The 16,737-nt window shown below is 34.0% G+C and overlaps 1 protein-coding gene and 1 long non-coding RNA gene across 3 annotated transcripts in view; both read right to left on the reverse strand.

The window, feature by feature from the left end:
• LOC138139446 (uncharacterized) overlaps nucleotides 1–13,617 on the reverse strand; it is a 42,458-nt gene extending 28,841 nt beyond the window's left edge. Inside the window, exon 1 of one of the 2 annotated variants that reach the window (XM_069059724.1) lies at nucleotides 13,170–13,617. In XM_069059724.1, coding sequence (XP_068915825.1) covers nucleotides 13,170–13,310 — 141 coding nt within the window. In that variant the 5' untranslated portion in view covers nucleotides 13,311–13,617. The remainder of the gene's footprint in view (nucleotides 1–13,169) is intronic. The other variant, XM_069059725.1, reaches the window with a different exon arrangement.
• Nucleotides 1,016–8,037, reverse strand: LOC138139470 (uncharacterized). The gene is made up of 2 exons (XR_011162302.1): nucleotides 3,839–8,037; nucleotides 1,016–3,778 (listed from the first exon to the last, which is right to left on the reverse strand). It is a non-coding gene; the product is annotated as an uncharacterized lncRNA (long non-coding RNA).
• Nucleotides 13,618–16,737: the final 3,120 nt, after the last annotated feature.

Consider the following 16,737-nt stretch of genomic DNA (forward strand, 5'->3'; position numbering starts at 1 on the left):
TTTCGTGTAAAATGTGATGGACGCGGTCTATAGAGATCTTTACAGCCTCAGCTATTTCTCGGACCTTCAATCGGCGATCGTTTAATACAGCATTGTTAATTTTTGCAACGATTTCGTCGGTCGTAGCCGTTTTTGGACGTCCCGTGCGTTCATCATCTTCGATTGAGGTACGGCCACGTTTAAATTCCGCTGCCCACTTTTTCACCGTCGAAAATGAAGGAGCAGTTTCCTTTAATGTAGAATCCAACTCATTTTTAATGTCTGTTGGGGTAAGACCTTTTAAAACGAAGTACTTGATCACAGCACGGATCTCAATTTTATCCATTTCACAGGAATGGCAAGAATTGTCTGCTTGATTTGATTACCACAACAAAGCTATGAAACGCGCGAATCTAAAACTTTGCAGAGCGCCAACTGAAGGTTCCTTTTTAAATAAAATGGCAGAATTATGGTCATATAGCGACATCTCTGCTTCAGGCCGAGAATTTTCCGAACGACCCTCGTATATTTGGTTGTTGTAAGCTATTCCAAGCATGTTCGATAAGCTACAGCTGATCTATAGATAAATAAAACCGCAGAAACAATGGTTACAAAGTTTGACTGATGCTGTCTTATACGAAACCCTCCTCTTCTCCTTTCTTCGGATTTAACTCTGGTTACACGTACAGAGTAAAATAGTCTTATTTTGAAACCAACAAAAATGATACAAATCAATATTGGTTGCTCTAAACTGATGAAACAAGTACAATACGACTTTCAATTTGTGGATTTCAGTGCTATGGGACCACATCTAGGGCGCTGCGGCTCCGTCAAATGTTGGTAACGGTGACTCATTCATCTAGGAACCGTTTTCAAATCCAAATCATTTTTTATTTTAGTTTATGACAACTATCGTAAGCACATTTATGGCTGGATTATTCAAGATAAGCTACACGTTTGCAAATTTTATCAGAAACCATTCTAATTTTTGTTTTTCAACACTGTTTACGTTGTTCCCCAGTCATTATAAGTTCAACACTCTTTCTGAGTTAGTTCAGGGACTTTGAAAGTTTGATCGGAACTTGAAAACCACGAATTTTACTTTTTAATCTCGATATGAAAAAGAAATCATAAGGTGCATGTTGAAACCCAGAAAGGGTAAATCATTTTTCTTCTGAGGCTTTCAAAGAGTTCTTTGTAACACAACACGAGATGAAGCATTTGTCAGGGTAAAAAGCTCTCTCATTTTTAAGAGGTCGTAAATTATAAGCACACTATTTATTCAATTCTTCATTAACTGTGCATTAATTTCTCAAAGCAACAGTTGCAACGCGTACAGATTTAACAAAAAAGAAGAATCTTCTATTTCTCAACACTTTCAGATTGAGAAACATGCATTGTGTCTATTGAGGACCAGGCTCCGTCACCTGTTATGATGTTGTGGCGGTTTCTGAGGTTCCCTTCTTGTTTTTTAAGTTTCTTTGCAATGGATGCATTACATTTTTTTTGCTCAATGAACTTCTTTGGTACGTGATTTAGTTATTGTCTTTTATGATTCCTTAAACTGCAGTTTTGTTTTGTTTTTTTAGTAGCCGTATTTTTTTCATTATCCTTTGAAGGATAATGATGTATGTGTATGATGAATTTAAAGTGTTATGTTAATTAATTTGTTTACTTTCTTTTGCGAAATTATTTGCTACATGAGATTGTTTTTTTCTTTAGAGATTTAATTTTATCTATTTGCAATACAATCTATTCATTTTCTATTCTGATTTCTGATTACTATTATTCATCACATTTAATTTTTGCCAAGTTCGCTTCCCTAAACCAGACACAGAAGAACAGTAAAAATAACAATGGGATTTCTTCATCTTTTTGGTTTTGATCTTATGAATATAGTGGACTTAGAACCTTAGAAAAAGTCTGTCTCGTAACAATGAAGTTCAATGTTCATCTAATAGTAAAAAAGGTCATTCCTTAGTTTGCTTCATTAATAGACATGAAAAAATCAAGAAGGTCTTTTCTAATGATACAACAACAAACTATAACAACTACGGTATTCGTCCAACCTTGTGATGTTGAGATTCTCAATGTTTTTGTTGTTTCGTGCACATTACTGCAACAATGGATAAGCTTGAAGCTTATCAAGTCTCAAGTATGTCAAAAAAACAGTCAAAATTAGGCTCTGACTCACGTGTTAATAAGTTCAAAGTGAAATTTATCACGACACAAATAAAAATTGTTCAACTGGGTGACACAAACGTAAAACAAAGTGGACCCAATACCAAAAAAAAAAACAAAAGTTGGAATTTTTACTAATTATACAGACTGATTCACATAACTTTCCGACCCTAACGAAATATAAATGCAGCCAGCAATACGTTTTTCATTCATAACTTGATCCAAAAACATGAATAATTTTAAAAGTTTGTATGGTGTGGACATCCCTCACAAAAGCCTCAATTATAAAAATTTAAAAATGGCAGTGATCGACATTTTTTTTAATTTAAGAAACTGACTCATATCAATATCATATCGATGCTTTCGTCACTGGAGCACATTTTAACTAACAAAAATTATTTCAGAATTACGCAAAAAGGAACTGTCAAGTGATTGTCAATAATGCCAATAGTGTCCAGATTTCATAGTAAATAAACGTATTGGGTGCATTTAAATTTCGTTAGGGTCGGAGAGTTATGTGAATCAGTATTGGATCAAACAGAAACAAAAAATATATTTTTTCGACAGCTAATGTTAAATGAACAATTTGAACAAACATAGAATATAGAAAATCACCTAGTGCTTTGGTTGCTATAATGAACCCTGGGGGAATGTCTCCGGCACGGTGCAAGGTTTGTCATGGCAACAAGTAAAAAATGAAAATTACGCTATCCAGTAGATTATCAAGTTGTTCTGATACAGGGCAATATCCATTAGAAATAATGATCTTGAAATAGCATTATTCGCGAATTCACTCACCTTTTTTTATTAAAATTAAAATTTCTACTAAAGAAAATGTCTGATATTCTACTAGCGCGTAAAGGTTATTATTACGCACTCGAATTGTATCCTTGTGCATAATAGCAATCATTACACAGTCGTCACGTAATATAACATTTTAAAATCTAAACAAATCTTACATTTTACTGTTAAAGAATAGTCATTTTTAACAACGGTTGATTAAGGAAACTTTAAAGTGTCAATTTCTGTCCAAATTTCCAAATCAATATGTAGTATGTAAAAAATAGTGTCGTGCAGAAAAAATCAAGTAACTGTAAACTAATTAGTAATTACATAGAAACAATGTTTCGTCTCCGTTATGTTTCCAGGAAAAAATATAATAATTCCCCGAAAGTTCAATAAAAAAAAACACGTTTTTTTTGTGTTTATGATCACACCCAAAAACCGCAGGTATTCAGTAATAGTACCGTGCGATCGAAAATAAAAAAAATCGAGATAGCCATGATTAACACACTTCAGTTGGCAGCACGTAAAAATTTAATTCAAATGTCATTACAATGGTAATTGTCATTATTAATTATTGACTATTAAAATTTGTATTACAATATGTTCACTTTAGAGCAACAAATTTTCATTGTCCAGTGTTTCTTCAACAATGGAGAAAGGCTTGGTCCTATTCGACACCTCGAGTTTTTGAGGAATTTCAACAAAAGTTTCCGGACTTTGAAGGCACTTAACCAACAACTTGCCCAGAAAGTCTACAAATGCGTAAACATGTTTTTGGAAACAGGTAGTGTTCTGCGTAAAAAAGGCAGCAGACGACCTACAAAAAGATCAGCTGAAAATATTGAAAAAGGTGAAAAAAGAATTATAGCAGAGATTAACCCAAGAAACTAACCTATCATTTGGTACAGTTCAGCTTATCCTTAAAAAAGATTTGCACTTTTTTCTCTATCGTGTGTCTGTTGTGCATGAAATTACCCCTTGACAATAAGAGCCCCTACAACCGACAACAACCTCTGGATAATATTAATTGATCGATGATCGTTGGATCTTGGATCGATTTATAAACAAGCGGTGTGCGCGTGCTCCGTGCTCACCGTTGACGTTAAATAAAGGTGCGGGAGTTTTAAATCTCATTGTTGCATTGCACTAGCTGAGGAAATTCTTTTATGTACAACAGACAGGTCACACAAAATTCTTAATGAAAATCAAGATTTCAACATTCTCAAGATCACTAACCTAACTTTTAGGACTGACATCTGTTAATTGAAATCACACGAACTGCCAACTGAAATGTATGGTCAGCGCCTACTCTATTTTTTTTCGATCTCACGGTAGTTATGGTTAACATCTTCAGTTTTTTCAAAACGTTCTTTTGTTTTATCAACGGCAGTGTTGCTATCGCGGATTATTTTCGTAAAAAGAAGATATTCTCATCATGAAGAATGAAAAAAAAAAAACGTACATACGAATTTAGAAAAAGGGATTTTCTGTTGACATATTTTTCTTCTAAACAAGATTATGCTATAACCCTAGAACCGATACTAAATTTTTAACAAATATAACATTTTTAATTGCATTTTTTTTGAGAAAATCCATTTTGAACAAAAGTTCCTTTCAAAATTACGTGTACTTAATCTAACTTAATTTAATATTCTAGAACTCGAGGCTAGAGCAAAACCTCTTTTTCTAAATGAAAACGGAATTGTTTTTTGCTGGTAATGTTACATTAGAAAAGTAAATTCTTCTGAAACAGTGAAACATCCCCCTAATTCTTGCCTTTCGCAGTTCCTTCCACGTCGCAGACAGATGAAGGAGCTAATATTTAAAAAACCTGAACAAAGAAACGGTTAGAATCATCACAAAAAGCGTGAACGATCAGTTTGAGAACAATGAAGACCGACAGTCGCCGCTTTTCCTCATTTTTCCATCTCCTTCGGAGTGGGCGGTCGATCCTACTCTGTAGTGTATATTCCGCCTGAGAATGAACGCGCGTTGTTTATTTATATCTGTTAGTTTCTTATGGCGAAATGACTCACACGTTATTTGACCGATTGTATAATAAAAGTGATATCAACTTGTGGGAGAAGCTAATTTATATTCAAGAGAACAGCCGCACTTCGGACCGCCTCAATAAAAGCGAAGATACGAAGAACTAGTTTTTTCTGTGACCCCTTATCAAGTGCGGTTTTTCCACCTGACCATTAGAGCGGAAAAAATAAGTATCTTATCGTGACCGCGAGATTTACGGACGAAACTTGACATTTCAGCCGTCTCGACGTGCTATTCCGCATTAATAATCATGATTTAATGGTCCGCCTTGTTGACGCACGGCACTGGTCACGTCATCTAATCAATTTGGGTTAGGGTCAGGTCCGGGGACGGATGGAATCCGAAGATGAAAAAAGTACAAGTCACGTGACAACACAATTCTACAGTACACATACATTTTTTTTTCGAAATAATGAATCGGTACATTTTTCAATGGAAAATCACCTAATTATATCAATCAAGGTCACAGCAGACACCTACACTAAATGTGCTCGACTTGAGCACAAACAACCTCAAGTAAAAAAAAATGGATTGTTAACAATAGACCCGGTATATACAGAGTGTCACGTCGAGCGGCGCATCTGTGCGACATTCACCTAACCTCGAAATTTTGACGTTTCACAACCCAAACGTCATGCGGTGCAACGATTGCTGCAAAAGTGCACAGAATCCACTGTTTCTGCAATTGAAGTCGGCGGAATTGATCCGTCGTGACGTAATATATAATTCGCTTGTGCTTCCGTATGTTTAATTTAGGTTTGCGTTCAATGACGTACGGACGGCCCGCTTGATCTCGGAGTGTCTTGGCGCGACTGTCTCTTGTTTAAAATACACGAAAATGGGACAGATGGTATTAAAATGACAATCGATAAACGATGCTAGGCAGTGGCGTGGTGGCTCCAAGAATGCACGGTTTCGACGCTCTTTCGCAAAGGAAAAAAGTGCGGATCTGCGAGACACACTTTTTAATGTTGACGTAAGCTGTTGAGTTACGTTCGGTACATAATTGAAAGAAAACAAAGAAAGTTGTGTAAACGATGGAGAAGAAGAGGGAAAAACCAATTAAAATTTGGTCACGGGTTAAAAAAAGAACGAAATGTGTGACCATATGATCAAGATAATAGTCGACGCTTCTCTGAAATTATGACTAACGCTGAGACTAAGTTTAATTCACCGTTGCTATAACAACTGAAATAATAAGTTTCCACAAATGACAGTTGCAACCTAAAAATGAACAATAGACTAATACGAATATTCTGGTTTAATAAGGGGAATTCAAAATGGTGGAGAATACATTTTTTTTAAATATCTCGTTCAGAATGAATAATTATTATTTGTCAAATAAAGACTATATGAAATAAAAATGTGTTCCTTTAATAAAGAATAGATACAAATTTTTAGCAAGAAAAAATGGAGGAAAACAGAAAATGGAGAATTTTTTACAATAGTAAAAAGAATGTAAATAATGTAATAATTTATTTTCCTATCTAATTTCATAAAATCGAAAAATATAATTATCGGTGATTTCGTTACAATAATGACAGGAGGAGAGTTCAGTGAAAATATGTTTTAATTTTTCCTATTGATCTAGAGTGCTGGGATCTATAAATAAGTACAATCTTTATAACAAGTAGGATAACAGTCATTCTCTATTTGTGTACATGGGTCACAGACCACTACAAATTAGAAATTTACATTTTACTTATATCGGGTGTTCATTTAAATTCTTCCACAAAGTTGGCGTTGAAGAGTAGATTTTGAACGCACCACTCATTAGTCTGCAGATTGAAAACACAAACAACGCAAACAGTCAGGTTAGATTCAACAGCTGATCCGTGTTCCGTGGTGCGTTCACAACTGAGTCTTCAACGCCAAGTTTAAGGAGAAGTTTAAATGAACACCTGGTATTTTTAATGTTTTTTTATTATAAATTGAAAAGTGTATTCTTCAATTAATCAGAATTGTCAGTAAAAGCATATTTTGGTGAAAACAATATAATTTTTTTGGTAATTGTACATAGTAAATGACCATTTAAATAAAATTTAAGATTTATGATAATACAGACTGAATCCCTAACGAAATTTAGATACAGCCAGCAATACGTTTTTCATTCATAACTTGATCCAAAAACATGAATTACTTTATAGTTTTGTACAGTGGCGTAGATAAGGGGGGGGTCCAGGGGGTCCGGACCCCCCCCAGAGCTCATCCATATTCTTTCACAACTGAATAATACTTTTTTTAAAATGAAGGTGGCAAAAGTTAACTAACATTTCAGCCTGCTAAAAATGATAGTGGCAAGAAAATACTTTTACTAAAATATTTTTTTCACAACTTTTTTGACAGTTTAGTTTAAAAATTTTTCCAACTTTGTTCAAAAAATGGTTTGAATATTTTCATCTGAACAAAAGTTAAGAGGGGGTATAAGTTTTACCATGCAATTACCTTTGGCACCTTTGCACTGTACCTATACATAAAGTATTGAAAAAAAAATCACGATTTAAAAATTGAAAGATCGACTACATAAAATGCATTCACGTTGTTTTGGCCTAATGGGAGGCCATGGAAATGTTGCATTTAATTTTAGTAACGGTGTCTGTTGAATTAGGTTATATTTTTTTAAGTTTGAGGTTATAAATAGCGTCAATGTCTAGTGCATTTTTGTCAGTTTTACTACTTTGCAATAGAAGAATACTCAGACATCGCGGGAAATTCAGCAACATGTTATGTTCATTTTAATAGGTCCGCATGTCAGGCACTTTAGTGACAGAAATCAAACAGTGTGTCCAACGTTAAAAAAATTAATCATGGCCTCTCGTTATACCAAAACAACGTGAACGTTGCCTGCCTGCCTAAGTACTGTCGCGAGCAATAAATTTTGGTCGTCAATGTCATTTCAAAATTTGGTGTCACAAATTAAAGAAAAATCCCTAGCGGATTATGTCCACGTCAACAAAGTGTAAAAAAATGAAAATTAATGTCATACGACATGATGATAGGTTATGATATTTAGGTACGACCGTTTTACAATGTGATCGCGGACCAGGACCAGATTTGCGATATCGTTTGGCGCTTTTAAAATTGGTGAAGCAAAAAAAGACTTATTGAAATGATGTTTCTGGTTTAATTTCTCAGTTACAAGTGCGATATAGAACTAACAAGGGTTTGCGTTAGGGGGGGTGGTAACCCCCACCAGTGGTAGGGCTAACGGCCTGAACACAATGGACCATTTAAATTGCGTCAAAGAATGACATTGATGACCAAAATTTAATGATCGCGACTATACGTACGTATTTGTTTAAATCATGATCTTTTTTTAATTAAAACAGCATAATTTTTGGCGATTTTTTTCCGTGCTGGACTATTTATCTAAAATTGTTCTTTGAGGTTTTTTTTTTTTCAACATGAGTATAAACAATAAACATGTGTTCCTTCAAGTCGTATTGTGATAATTTCATATTCTAGTGTTATAAGTAGGAAACTACATTGAAAATCAAAAACTTAATGCAAAAGTACGTGGACCCCCCCCAAAGCAAAAAGCTATCTACGCCACTGGTTTTGTATGGTTTGGACATCCCTCACAAGTCACAATTATAAAAATTTATAAATTGCAGTAATCGACAATATTTCTTTTTATTTAAGAAATTGACTCATCATACATCAATATCATACCGATCCTTTAGTCATTGGAGTACATTTTAATTCACAAAAATTATTTCAGAATTATACAAAAAGGAACTGTCAAGTGATTGTCAATAATGCCAGGAGTGTCCAGATTTCATAGTAAATAAAGGTATAGTGAAATTTTTTTAATAAACAATTGTCAGTGTTAAAATTAAGTAAAAAAAAGTAACTGTACCACCCTAAAATATGCGCATATGGACCAGCTTCCATATTCCATATTCATAACCTATCATCATATTGTAGCAATAAATTTTGGTCGTCAAGGTCATTCTTTGACACAATCGAAAATGCTCCATTGTAAAACAGTCGAAAATGCTCCATTGTAAAACAGTCGAAAATGCTCCATTGTAAAACAGTCGAAAATGCTCCATTGTAAAACAGTCGAAAATGCTCCATTGTAAAACAGTCGTAAATATCATAACCTATCATCATATTGTATGACATTAAATGTCATTTTTTTTCTCAATTTTTTTGACACTTTGTTGACCTGGGCATAATCAGGCAGGGAAATTTTTTAAATTTGTGACAATCTAACCAAATTTTGAAATGACATTGACGACCAAAATTTATTGCTCGCGACAGTACATAAAAAAAATGTTGACACTCAATGTGACAAATCATATTATCATGAAAATCACTGTTTGGCTCATACCAACATGACAACGTTTTGACAATTGTTTATTAAAAAATTTCAATTATATCAAGTTATCACTGAATAACGTATTACTGGCTGCATTTAACTTTCATTAGGGTCGGAAAGTTATGTGAATCAGTCTGGATAAGCAGTTCTTGACCATATTTTTATGACAAAACCATCAGATTATAGCTTCGGCGTGTTTTAGAAATAAACTGTTCTAAGAAAAATCACCATTCTATTTTAATCTACATTAGAATTTTTAAGTTAAAATACTATCAATAAAAATATTCTTCTTTTAATATTGCGTTTGATTTACATTTTATAATTTGAGGAAAAAGAAAGGAATAATATACCAGGTGTCTTAATGTAACACAGAGCTAAAGAAAATTTGTGAGGGTAGGATTTAACCAACAACCTAACCTGAAAATGTGACATTCAGGATTTGCCGAATTGATTCTACATATTTGACAGCAAGCTGGACAGACCGGCTATAAATGCTTGTCTAATCCTACCCTTACAAATTTTGTCAGCCCGTTTAGCTCATTTATTAACTGTGATAAAACGAATATAACGAACGAAAACTGGATTGAAAAGCGCGAATAAAAAGCTATTAATGTCAGATGTGACAGGTAATAATAAATTAAAATTTGGGATGTTTCAAAAAGGCTGCACAATAATATTTTTTTCCAAAGATGGCTTGACCAGGCAATCATTTATAAATACATATTATACCCTGTAACGAGTGTTTTTTGAAATTTGGCGTCAAAGTTGGCTTTAAATAGTCGATTGTGAACGCACCACCGGATTACAACTCTGATCCGCTGTTTAAATCTAACCTCACTTTTTAGGTTGTTTGTGTTTTTAATCTGCAGTTTGAAAAACCAGTGTGGTTCATTCACAATCGACTCTTTCTTCAACGCCAAATTTAAAAAAAAACAAACACCTTTTATGTATACATATTCTTATTTCTATAATTTTGTCATTTTCTGTTTCACTTTGTTTTCGTTAAGAATTAGAAATAAATTAGAAATACTCGTAACAAGGAAGAAGTACCTAATTATAATAATAAAATATACAACCGTCATTATATTTTAAATAACATTGTGAGTTGTGATCGCTATCTTACTTGACCGTTTTAAAATTTGTTCTTGGATTTTTGAAACAAAAATTAATCAATCACACCTAGTTCTTCTAACATTTTCTTTATACATTTTTTTAAAATTATTTCTAATAAATAATTATTGCAATACAGTTGCCACTCAAGCAATAACATTTTCAAGTACCTATTGTATACAGGGTGTTTTCGAAGCTGAGGCGTTCCTTGTAACACGAGGTACAATACATTATTCTTAAGAATTTTAGCCTAAATCTTCTTAGTAAAATGTTTGTATTAACGGAGATAATTGATTGTATATTTTTATTGTTTTCTAAAATTTTGAGTCCGGTCCTGTCTATTTCTCCGCTGTACCTACTAGATTAATAACTGACGTGGCCCAGGATGGTGTCTTTCCGGAAATCGCTCTGCGTACTCTCTGGACGCCGCAGCTGCATTCTGATAACGTGATAACATTGCCCATACATTAGCAACATATCTGTGAGCTCATTATTTTCCTAATAATAAAGCCATTCCGACTAATTACATGACAACTCTGACAGTATTTTTCATTAACGTCCATGCTCATTTGATTTTTTTTTGTCAATTCTAATTTCTAGCAAATCAGCGCAAAATTTGAGCAGGACCGGTTTCAAAAATTTCAAAAAAATTAAATTTTAAAAACTTATTGTATCTTCATTGCCGTACACATTTTACTAAGGTGATTTTGGCTAAAACTCTTTAGAACAACGTATACGATCACATGTTAAAAGGAACGCATCAACTTCGAAAACACCCTGTATTGTATCACAGGACTGTTGATTGAAAAATATTCCTATTGATTTTTTGCGAGTGTACACTATAAAACTTAAAAAACGTAGAAACAAAACTCAATTGCGACTTATGTTAGAGTCACACCAAGTATATACTGATACATTTTTTGTTATTAAGTAACAGTAAACTAGTGTAATAAAGATGCCATTTTATTTTAATCATGAGTCATATTTTTAGGGTATTACGAAGCCCTTGGAAAACAAGAAACAATAAAAAATGCATGACGGCTCATAATACAGGGTTATTATAAATTACTGTAGTCGAAGCAGGTCATGCCCATGTTATGAAATTTTTGCCGATTTCATGTGAACTGTCAATTTTTGTCCCTGTCACAGTCATTTTTTAAGTAAAAGTGCGGTGATGAGAATTTTATTTCTTTTTGTTTTTAATTAAAAATTGAATCCAAAAGTATTGTTTTACACCCAATTTAATTCCTGTGTGTGTACTCACTTATTCACATCATTTTGATGTTTTTTATATGGAGCGGCAACCATAAATTTTACATTCCGTTTTTACACCTACTTGGACTACAATCATTTATAATAACCCTGTACAATTACACCCAGTACATTTTTCTATCTTTTCTTTTTTTTTGTTTCCTCTTTTATTTTTATTAAGCAGTAGTTATTTATATAATATAATTAATTATCCATATTAAAATTAATATAATTAAATCATAATTATGTCAAGAATGGTAAACAACAAACATTCATATTTTAAATGGTATTTTGTTATTTCCATGTAAATTTAATTGGAAATAAAAATAAATACAGAGAAAAAACGTATTAGTTATATAAATACCCAATTATTAACACGATATTAGATCATTAATAGTAACGTACAGTGTACTTTCTAGGTGCACTTCTTTTCATAATTACAGTGACGTATACATTGACAGTTTGCTCAAAGAGTTAATTGACCAGTTTAGTATTGACATTTGTTACTTTTTTATAATTAATTAAGCTTTTTATATTATAATGACAAAGTTGACATGAATTTATTTAAGTATTGTCATTGTAAAAGATGACGTTATACGTAGAAATTTTTTTATTGTATTGACAAAAATGAAAACATGGTGTGCTGTTTTTGGTATGTTTGTATGATTCTATCTCCAGAATATATATCGTTGATATTTTTTTTTTTTAGATTTATTGACGTATGTGTATTTATATATTTTTTTATTTGTTGTAAGTGTGAAAACAGTGTAAAAACCCCATTCGAATGTTATTATGTCACACAACACAAATAGCTGATTGTTAACTTAACCACAAGACAAACGTCAATTAACATGGACCAGACAAGCAAAGCCGCCTCGATCGGCCGTCGATAATCCAAATAACACAAAACAGTCGACGTACGTTTCGTTATCGTAGTAATCCGATCGCACCCCCGCGGTCCTCCTAACCTAACTTTCCCGTCACGTGACCCCGAACATCTTCGTCTGTGTCGATCCGGCAACGTGGCCTTCTTTGTTTTCGTCGATTCTTTTGTTCGCGTAATTAAAGCGCTATCAGGGAGGCCGTTATCTCCGCGCATAAATTACCTCTCCCTCCCTGTCGGATTTTTCCGCGGACCGGTCCGCCGCCGTCACCGCCCGGTTCCCTTCTTCTGTCTGTCAATCTGAAATTCTGATAAGACGGTTTTTGTGCGTCGTCGGCCATCGCAGCGGGCTCCGCTCGACAAAGCACAAAGAGGCCTCCGTCCGGTCGCGTTATCAGGAGCTGTTATCGTTCGACTTTCTCCGGTGCATCGGGGCCCACGCGCGACGGCAGATGTTCTTCGGGGTTCTATTTATGTCGACGGTGCGTCGGAAATAGCGAGGTGCAGCGGCCAGGCCGGCCCTGGAGCCGCGACAAGAGGTTAGAGCCTGGGCCGCGAATCGCCTAAAACGGCCCTGTCTCGGTTATCAAACAATGAATCACGTACCAGGATAGAGAGACACGTCATTATCTTGGTCGGGAGGTTGTTCTGGGCGCCGACATCGTCGAAAATAGACAGCGCAGCATCCTTATCTATCGATAAACAAAGACGACAGAGCTGATAAAACTTTGGCGGTACATTACACATATTCGAACACTTCCGACACAAAAACAAAGGGACACATCAAGTACACCGACACATTCAACATTAATTTTAGCGGGTTTCACAGCCTCTTCTTTATTGTTTAGCGACGAATGGAGCGTTTTCACGGGAGGAGACTCCGCCGCACCAACTCTCGCACATTTCACGTTTGTCAAGAGCTCGGTTATAAATTAAGGCACTGCCATGGCCACCTTGATTAAAAAGGTGCTTTGATTACAGCAGCGCAGGAGGGCTCTTGCATAGCTTGGACCTCTCGCGCACAGGTGGCGACGTTCTTCACGGCTGGAGGGGTCGGAAGGAGGCGACGGAGAAGGCTCCGAGATGCTGAAACGAGACACGCGAGATGTCGAGGTTGCATAACCTACAACTGTCAACTGAAGGGTTGCCAACTCCACCAATGTGAACATCATGATACACCAGAAATTTTACAAAATTTTAAAAATCTGCAAATTTAACCACTTACATCACTAAAAAAAAACTTAAACATTAATGTGTTCTGTTACCAATGCATCGAACATTGGTGGACTTCTTATCTAAATAAAGTTTCCTGTACATGTTGATTTACGAATCTGAATTGAGCGAACTCTGGTGGCGATTAGTAAACACTAAATACAGCGCCATTTTTAAATTTTATTAAAGAAACGTCTATGAAAGAAACGTTCCGGTACACCAATCTATTAACTGCAACTTGCAACTTTATAAAACAATTGACTCAATTAATTGTAATTTACTTATTTTTTGTATTTTATGAAATGTTTATAAACACATGTACAGCGAGAAAATGCGATTGAATTGTGAAATTCTCAAGTACACCAGTTGGTTTCAATTAATTTGTAAGAAATATACCTACCTAAAATATGTAAGAAATGTAGGATTTGTAAAATGTAAGAATTTTTTTTTCAAAAAGCTTGAAGTTTTATTTGATCGAATGTGAGTGAAAACAGAAAAGGAAAATCGTTTATTTCCAAAGAGACAACTGAAGAACAAATGTAATGGATATACTAGTAATTAAAAAAAGAACATTATTCAGCAAAATACAAATTAATTTTATTTAATTCTGTTTTATTCCAACTGAATTTAATTATTAGTTTATCGATACATTAAGGGGGCTTTACACAACATGCCTGAACTGGGTCAATGTGAAGTTGGCGAATAAACATTGTCAACTTGAACATCGGTGAAATGATATCATCACATGTGCGTCTAATACATCAAGAGTGGTTCTTGAAATTTGGAGCTGAAATAAAATATTTAGAGACGACCTAGTGCCTCAAAATTAACTTTTCAGTCATTCTTCAATTTTAATTAAAAATTATCAATATGAACTACTGAATTTGAACTTAGAACACTACAATACGACAATGAACAATTTTCATAATTTCTTGTGCAAAACTTATTAAGTACATTTTAGAAGATGTTCACCAAAAGAAGATGGTGGATGTCGCCTCTTCATAAAAGTAGAACGAAATAAACCTAATAGAAATAATGTTCGCAAATGAATGTGCTTTTTTATTGCGGTAGTTAACATATATTTTAACAACATTTTGTAAGCATTGATTTGTGTGGATGTAACTATTCACATGCCAAGGGCAACCCTGCGAATTCCCTTTGGTGTGTGGAAATTTACCTCCTCCAGATCAAACTTCGGCCAACGCCGGTATTGACAAATATTGACACAGAGTTTATCGTATACATGACAATCATGACGAATCTTTCCTAGCTTCACGTTGGGTAAGCTGGACCATGTCGTGTGCAGCCGTCTTTAGATTTATTGCCCAACACTTTCTTCTGATTTTTGACTTTTAATTATTTTTAAAACTCCGTAAAGATGTTATTTACTTTTTCCACTTTTCTTACAAATTGGAAAATAATGACGTAATCCAAATGTTTCATCAAACAATGAGATCATGTTTAATGTTTTTGATAAATCAATATTTGATTAATTAAGGACAAGTAAACTGTATTCTCTAATCTTGACAAAGATATTGAAATATTAGAGATCAGAAAATATCAATACAAAACTGTTACGAAACTAATCTATTTTCTTGAGTTCTATTGACTAATTATAACTACATAATTGTCTCTTTCTGAATTGTCTGAAGCAAGTCTAATTATACAAGGTGATTTACGAGGAATAATGAGCCCACGGAATAGAAAATGCAATCCGCAATTCATCAGGAGAAAAACCCGGACATTTACCGCTTCGATGTCCGGCTTTTTGTTGCAATGTATTGTGGGTTGCATTTTCTATTCCGTCGGGCTCATTATTCCTCGTAAATCACCCTGTATAATTGTTCCTTAAATGTTACGTCCACAATTATTTGTTCTTTCGTTATTTTCCAGAAAGTCGATTTCTAAAACAGATATCCTGGTTATTTTTTTATAGGATATATTTTTATGTTTTTTACTCCCATTTACAGTTACAGTTTTGCACCTGCTGTTTATTCTTATTCTTAAATATTGTCCTTGTTTTCCAAGATAATTAAAATAAAAAACAAAAAATATTTATTAAGGACTAAGTAAGTACTATTGCGGGCAAAAAAAGTGGGACATCAACGTCATTGTCTTGACTTTTAATGTGAAATAACCTTTACCTGATTCTAACCCTACTTTGAATTGATTGACGTTGTCATTAAGTATTGTAGGTTGTAGGGAATGATTGTAAGTAAGCACGTAGTGAATATTTATTTAATGTAAAGTTCCAATCAAAATCTACCTTTATCAAAAGAAGAGGGCATTTGGAAAAGGAAAATAGGAGTATAAAATAAATTCTTAAACTGTCAGCTGGAATAGTGTCAAAAAAAATGACAATAAAGCTTGAACTACATCGAATTTTTCAAAACTGACAGAAATTTGATGTCCCACTTTTTTTGCCCGCAATAGTACATATTGAAAATAAATAAATAGACATTTGAAAATTTGTTTTTTTAAGGCAAGATTTATGCTTGTCCTTCAATGTACAAAATACGGTCTTGTTAATTGTCAAGTTGTTGGCATTCTTTAAATTTGTGCATTTTGAAAAAAAGGAAAAATTTAGTTTGGATTTTTTGCACAATTGTTACATTCCTATGGTAATGCATGATTCGGGGCTATATTAGCTTGTATGGTAATTCTTAGTAAAGTATTTTAGATAAGATAATAAAATTTTAGTTTTCACTGAAAATAAACCAGTTAGGGCCGGTTGCACCAACGTGAGTTAAATTTAGCTACAGATTAAAATAAGTATGTATACGAAAACATTGATATAACAATAGGTAACTAGAGTAATGAAGCATTTTAACCTATAGTTAACTTTAACTGGCGTTGGTGCAATCAGCCCTTAGTAAATATTTGTACAATAATTTGTCTGTTATTTTTTGTGAAACTACAGGGTGTCTCAAAATTCGTGAATTCCGAATTCAGAGCGTTGTAG

The sequence above is a fragment of the Tenebrio molitor genome, chromosome 9 (genome assembly GCF_963966145.1).
Source record: "Tenebrio molitor chromosome 9, icTenMoli1.1, whole genome shotgun sequence".
Classification (NCBI taxonomy): domain Eukaryota; kingdom Metazoa; phylum Arthropoda; class Insecta; order Coleoptera; family Tenebrionidae; genus Tenebrio; species Tenebrio molitor.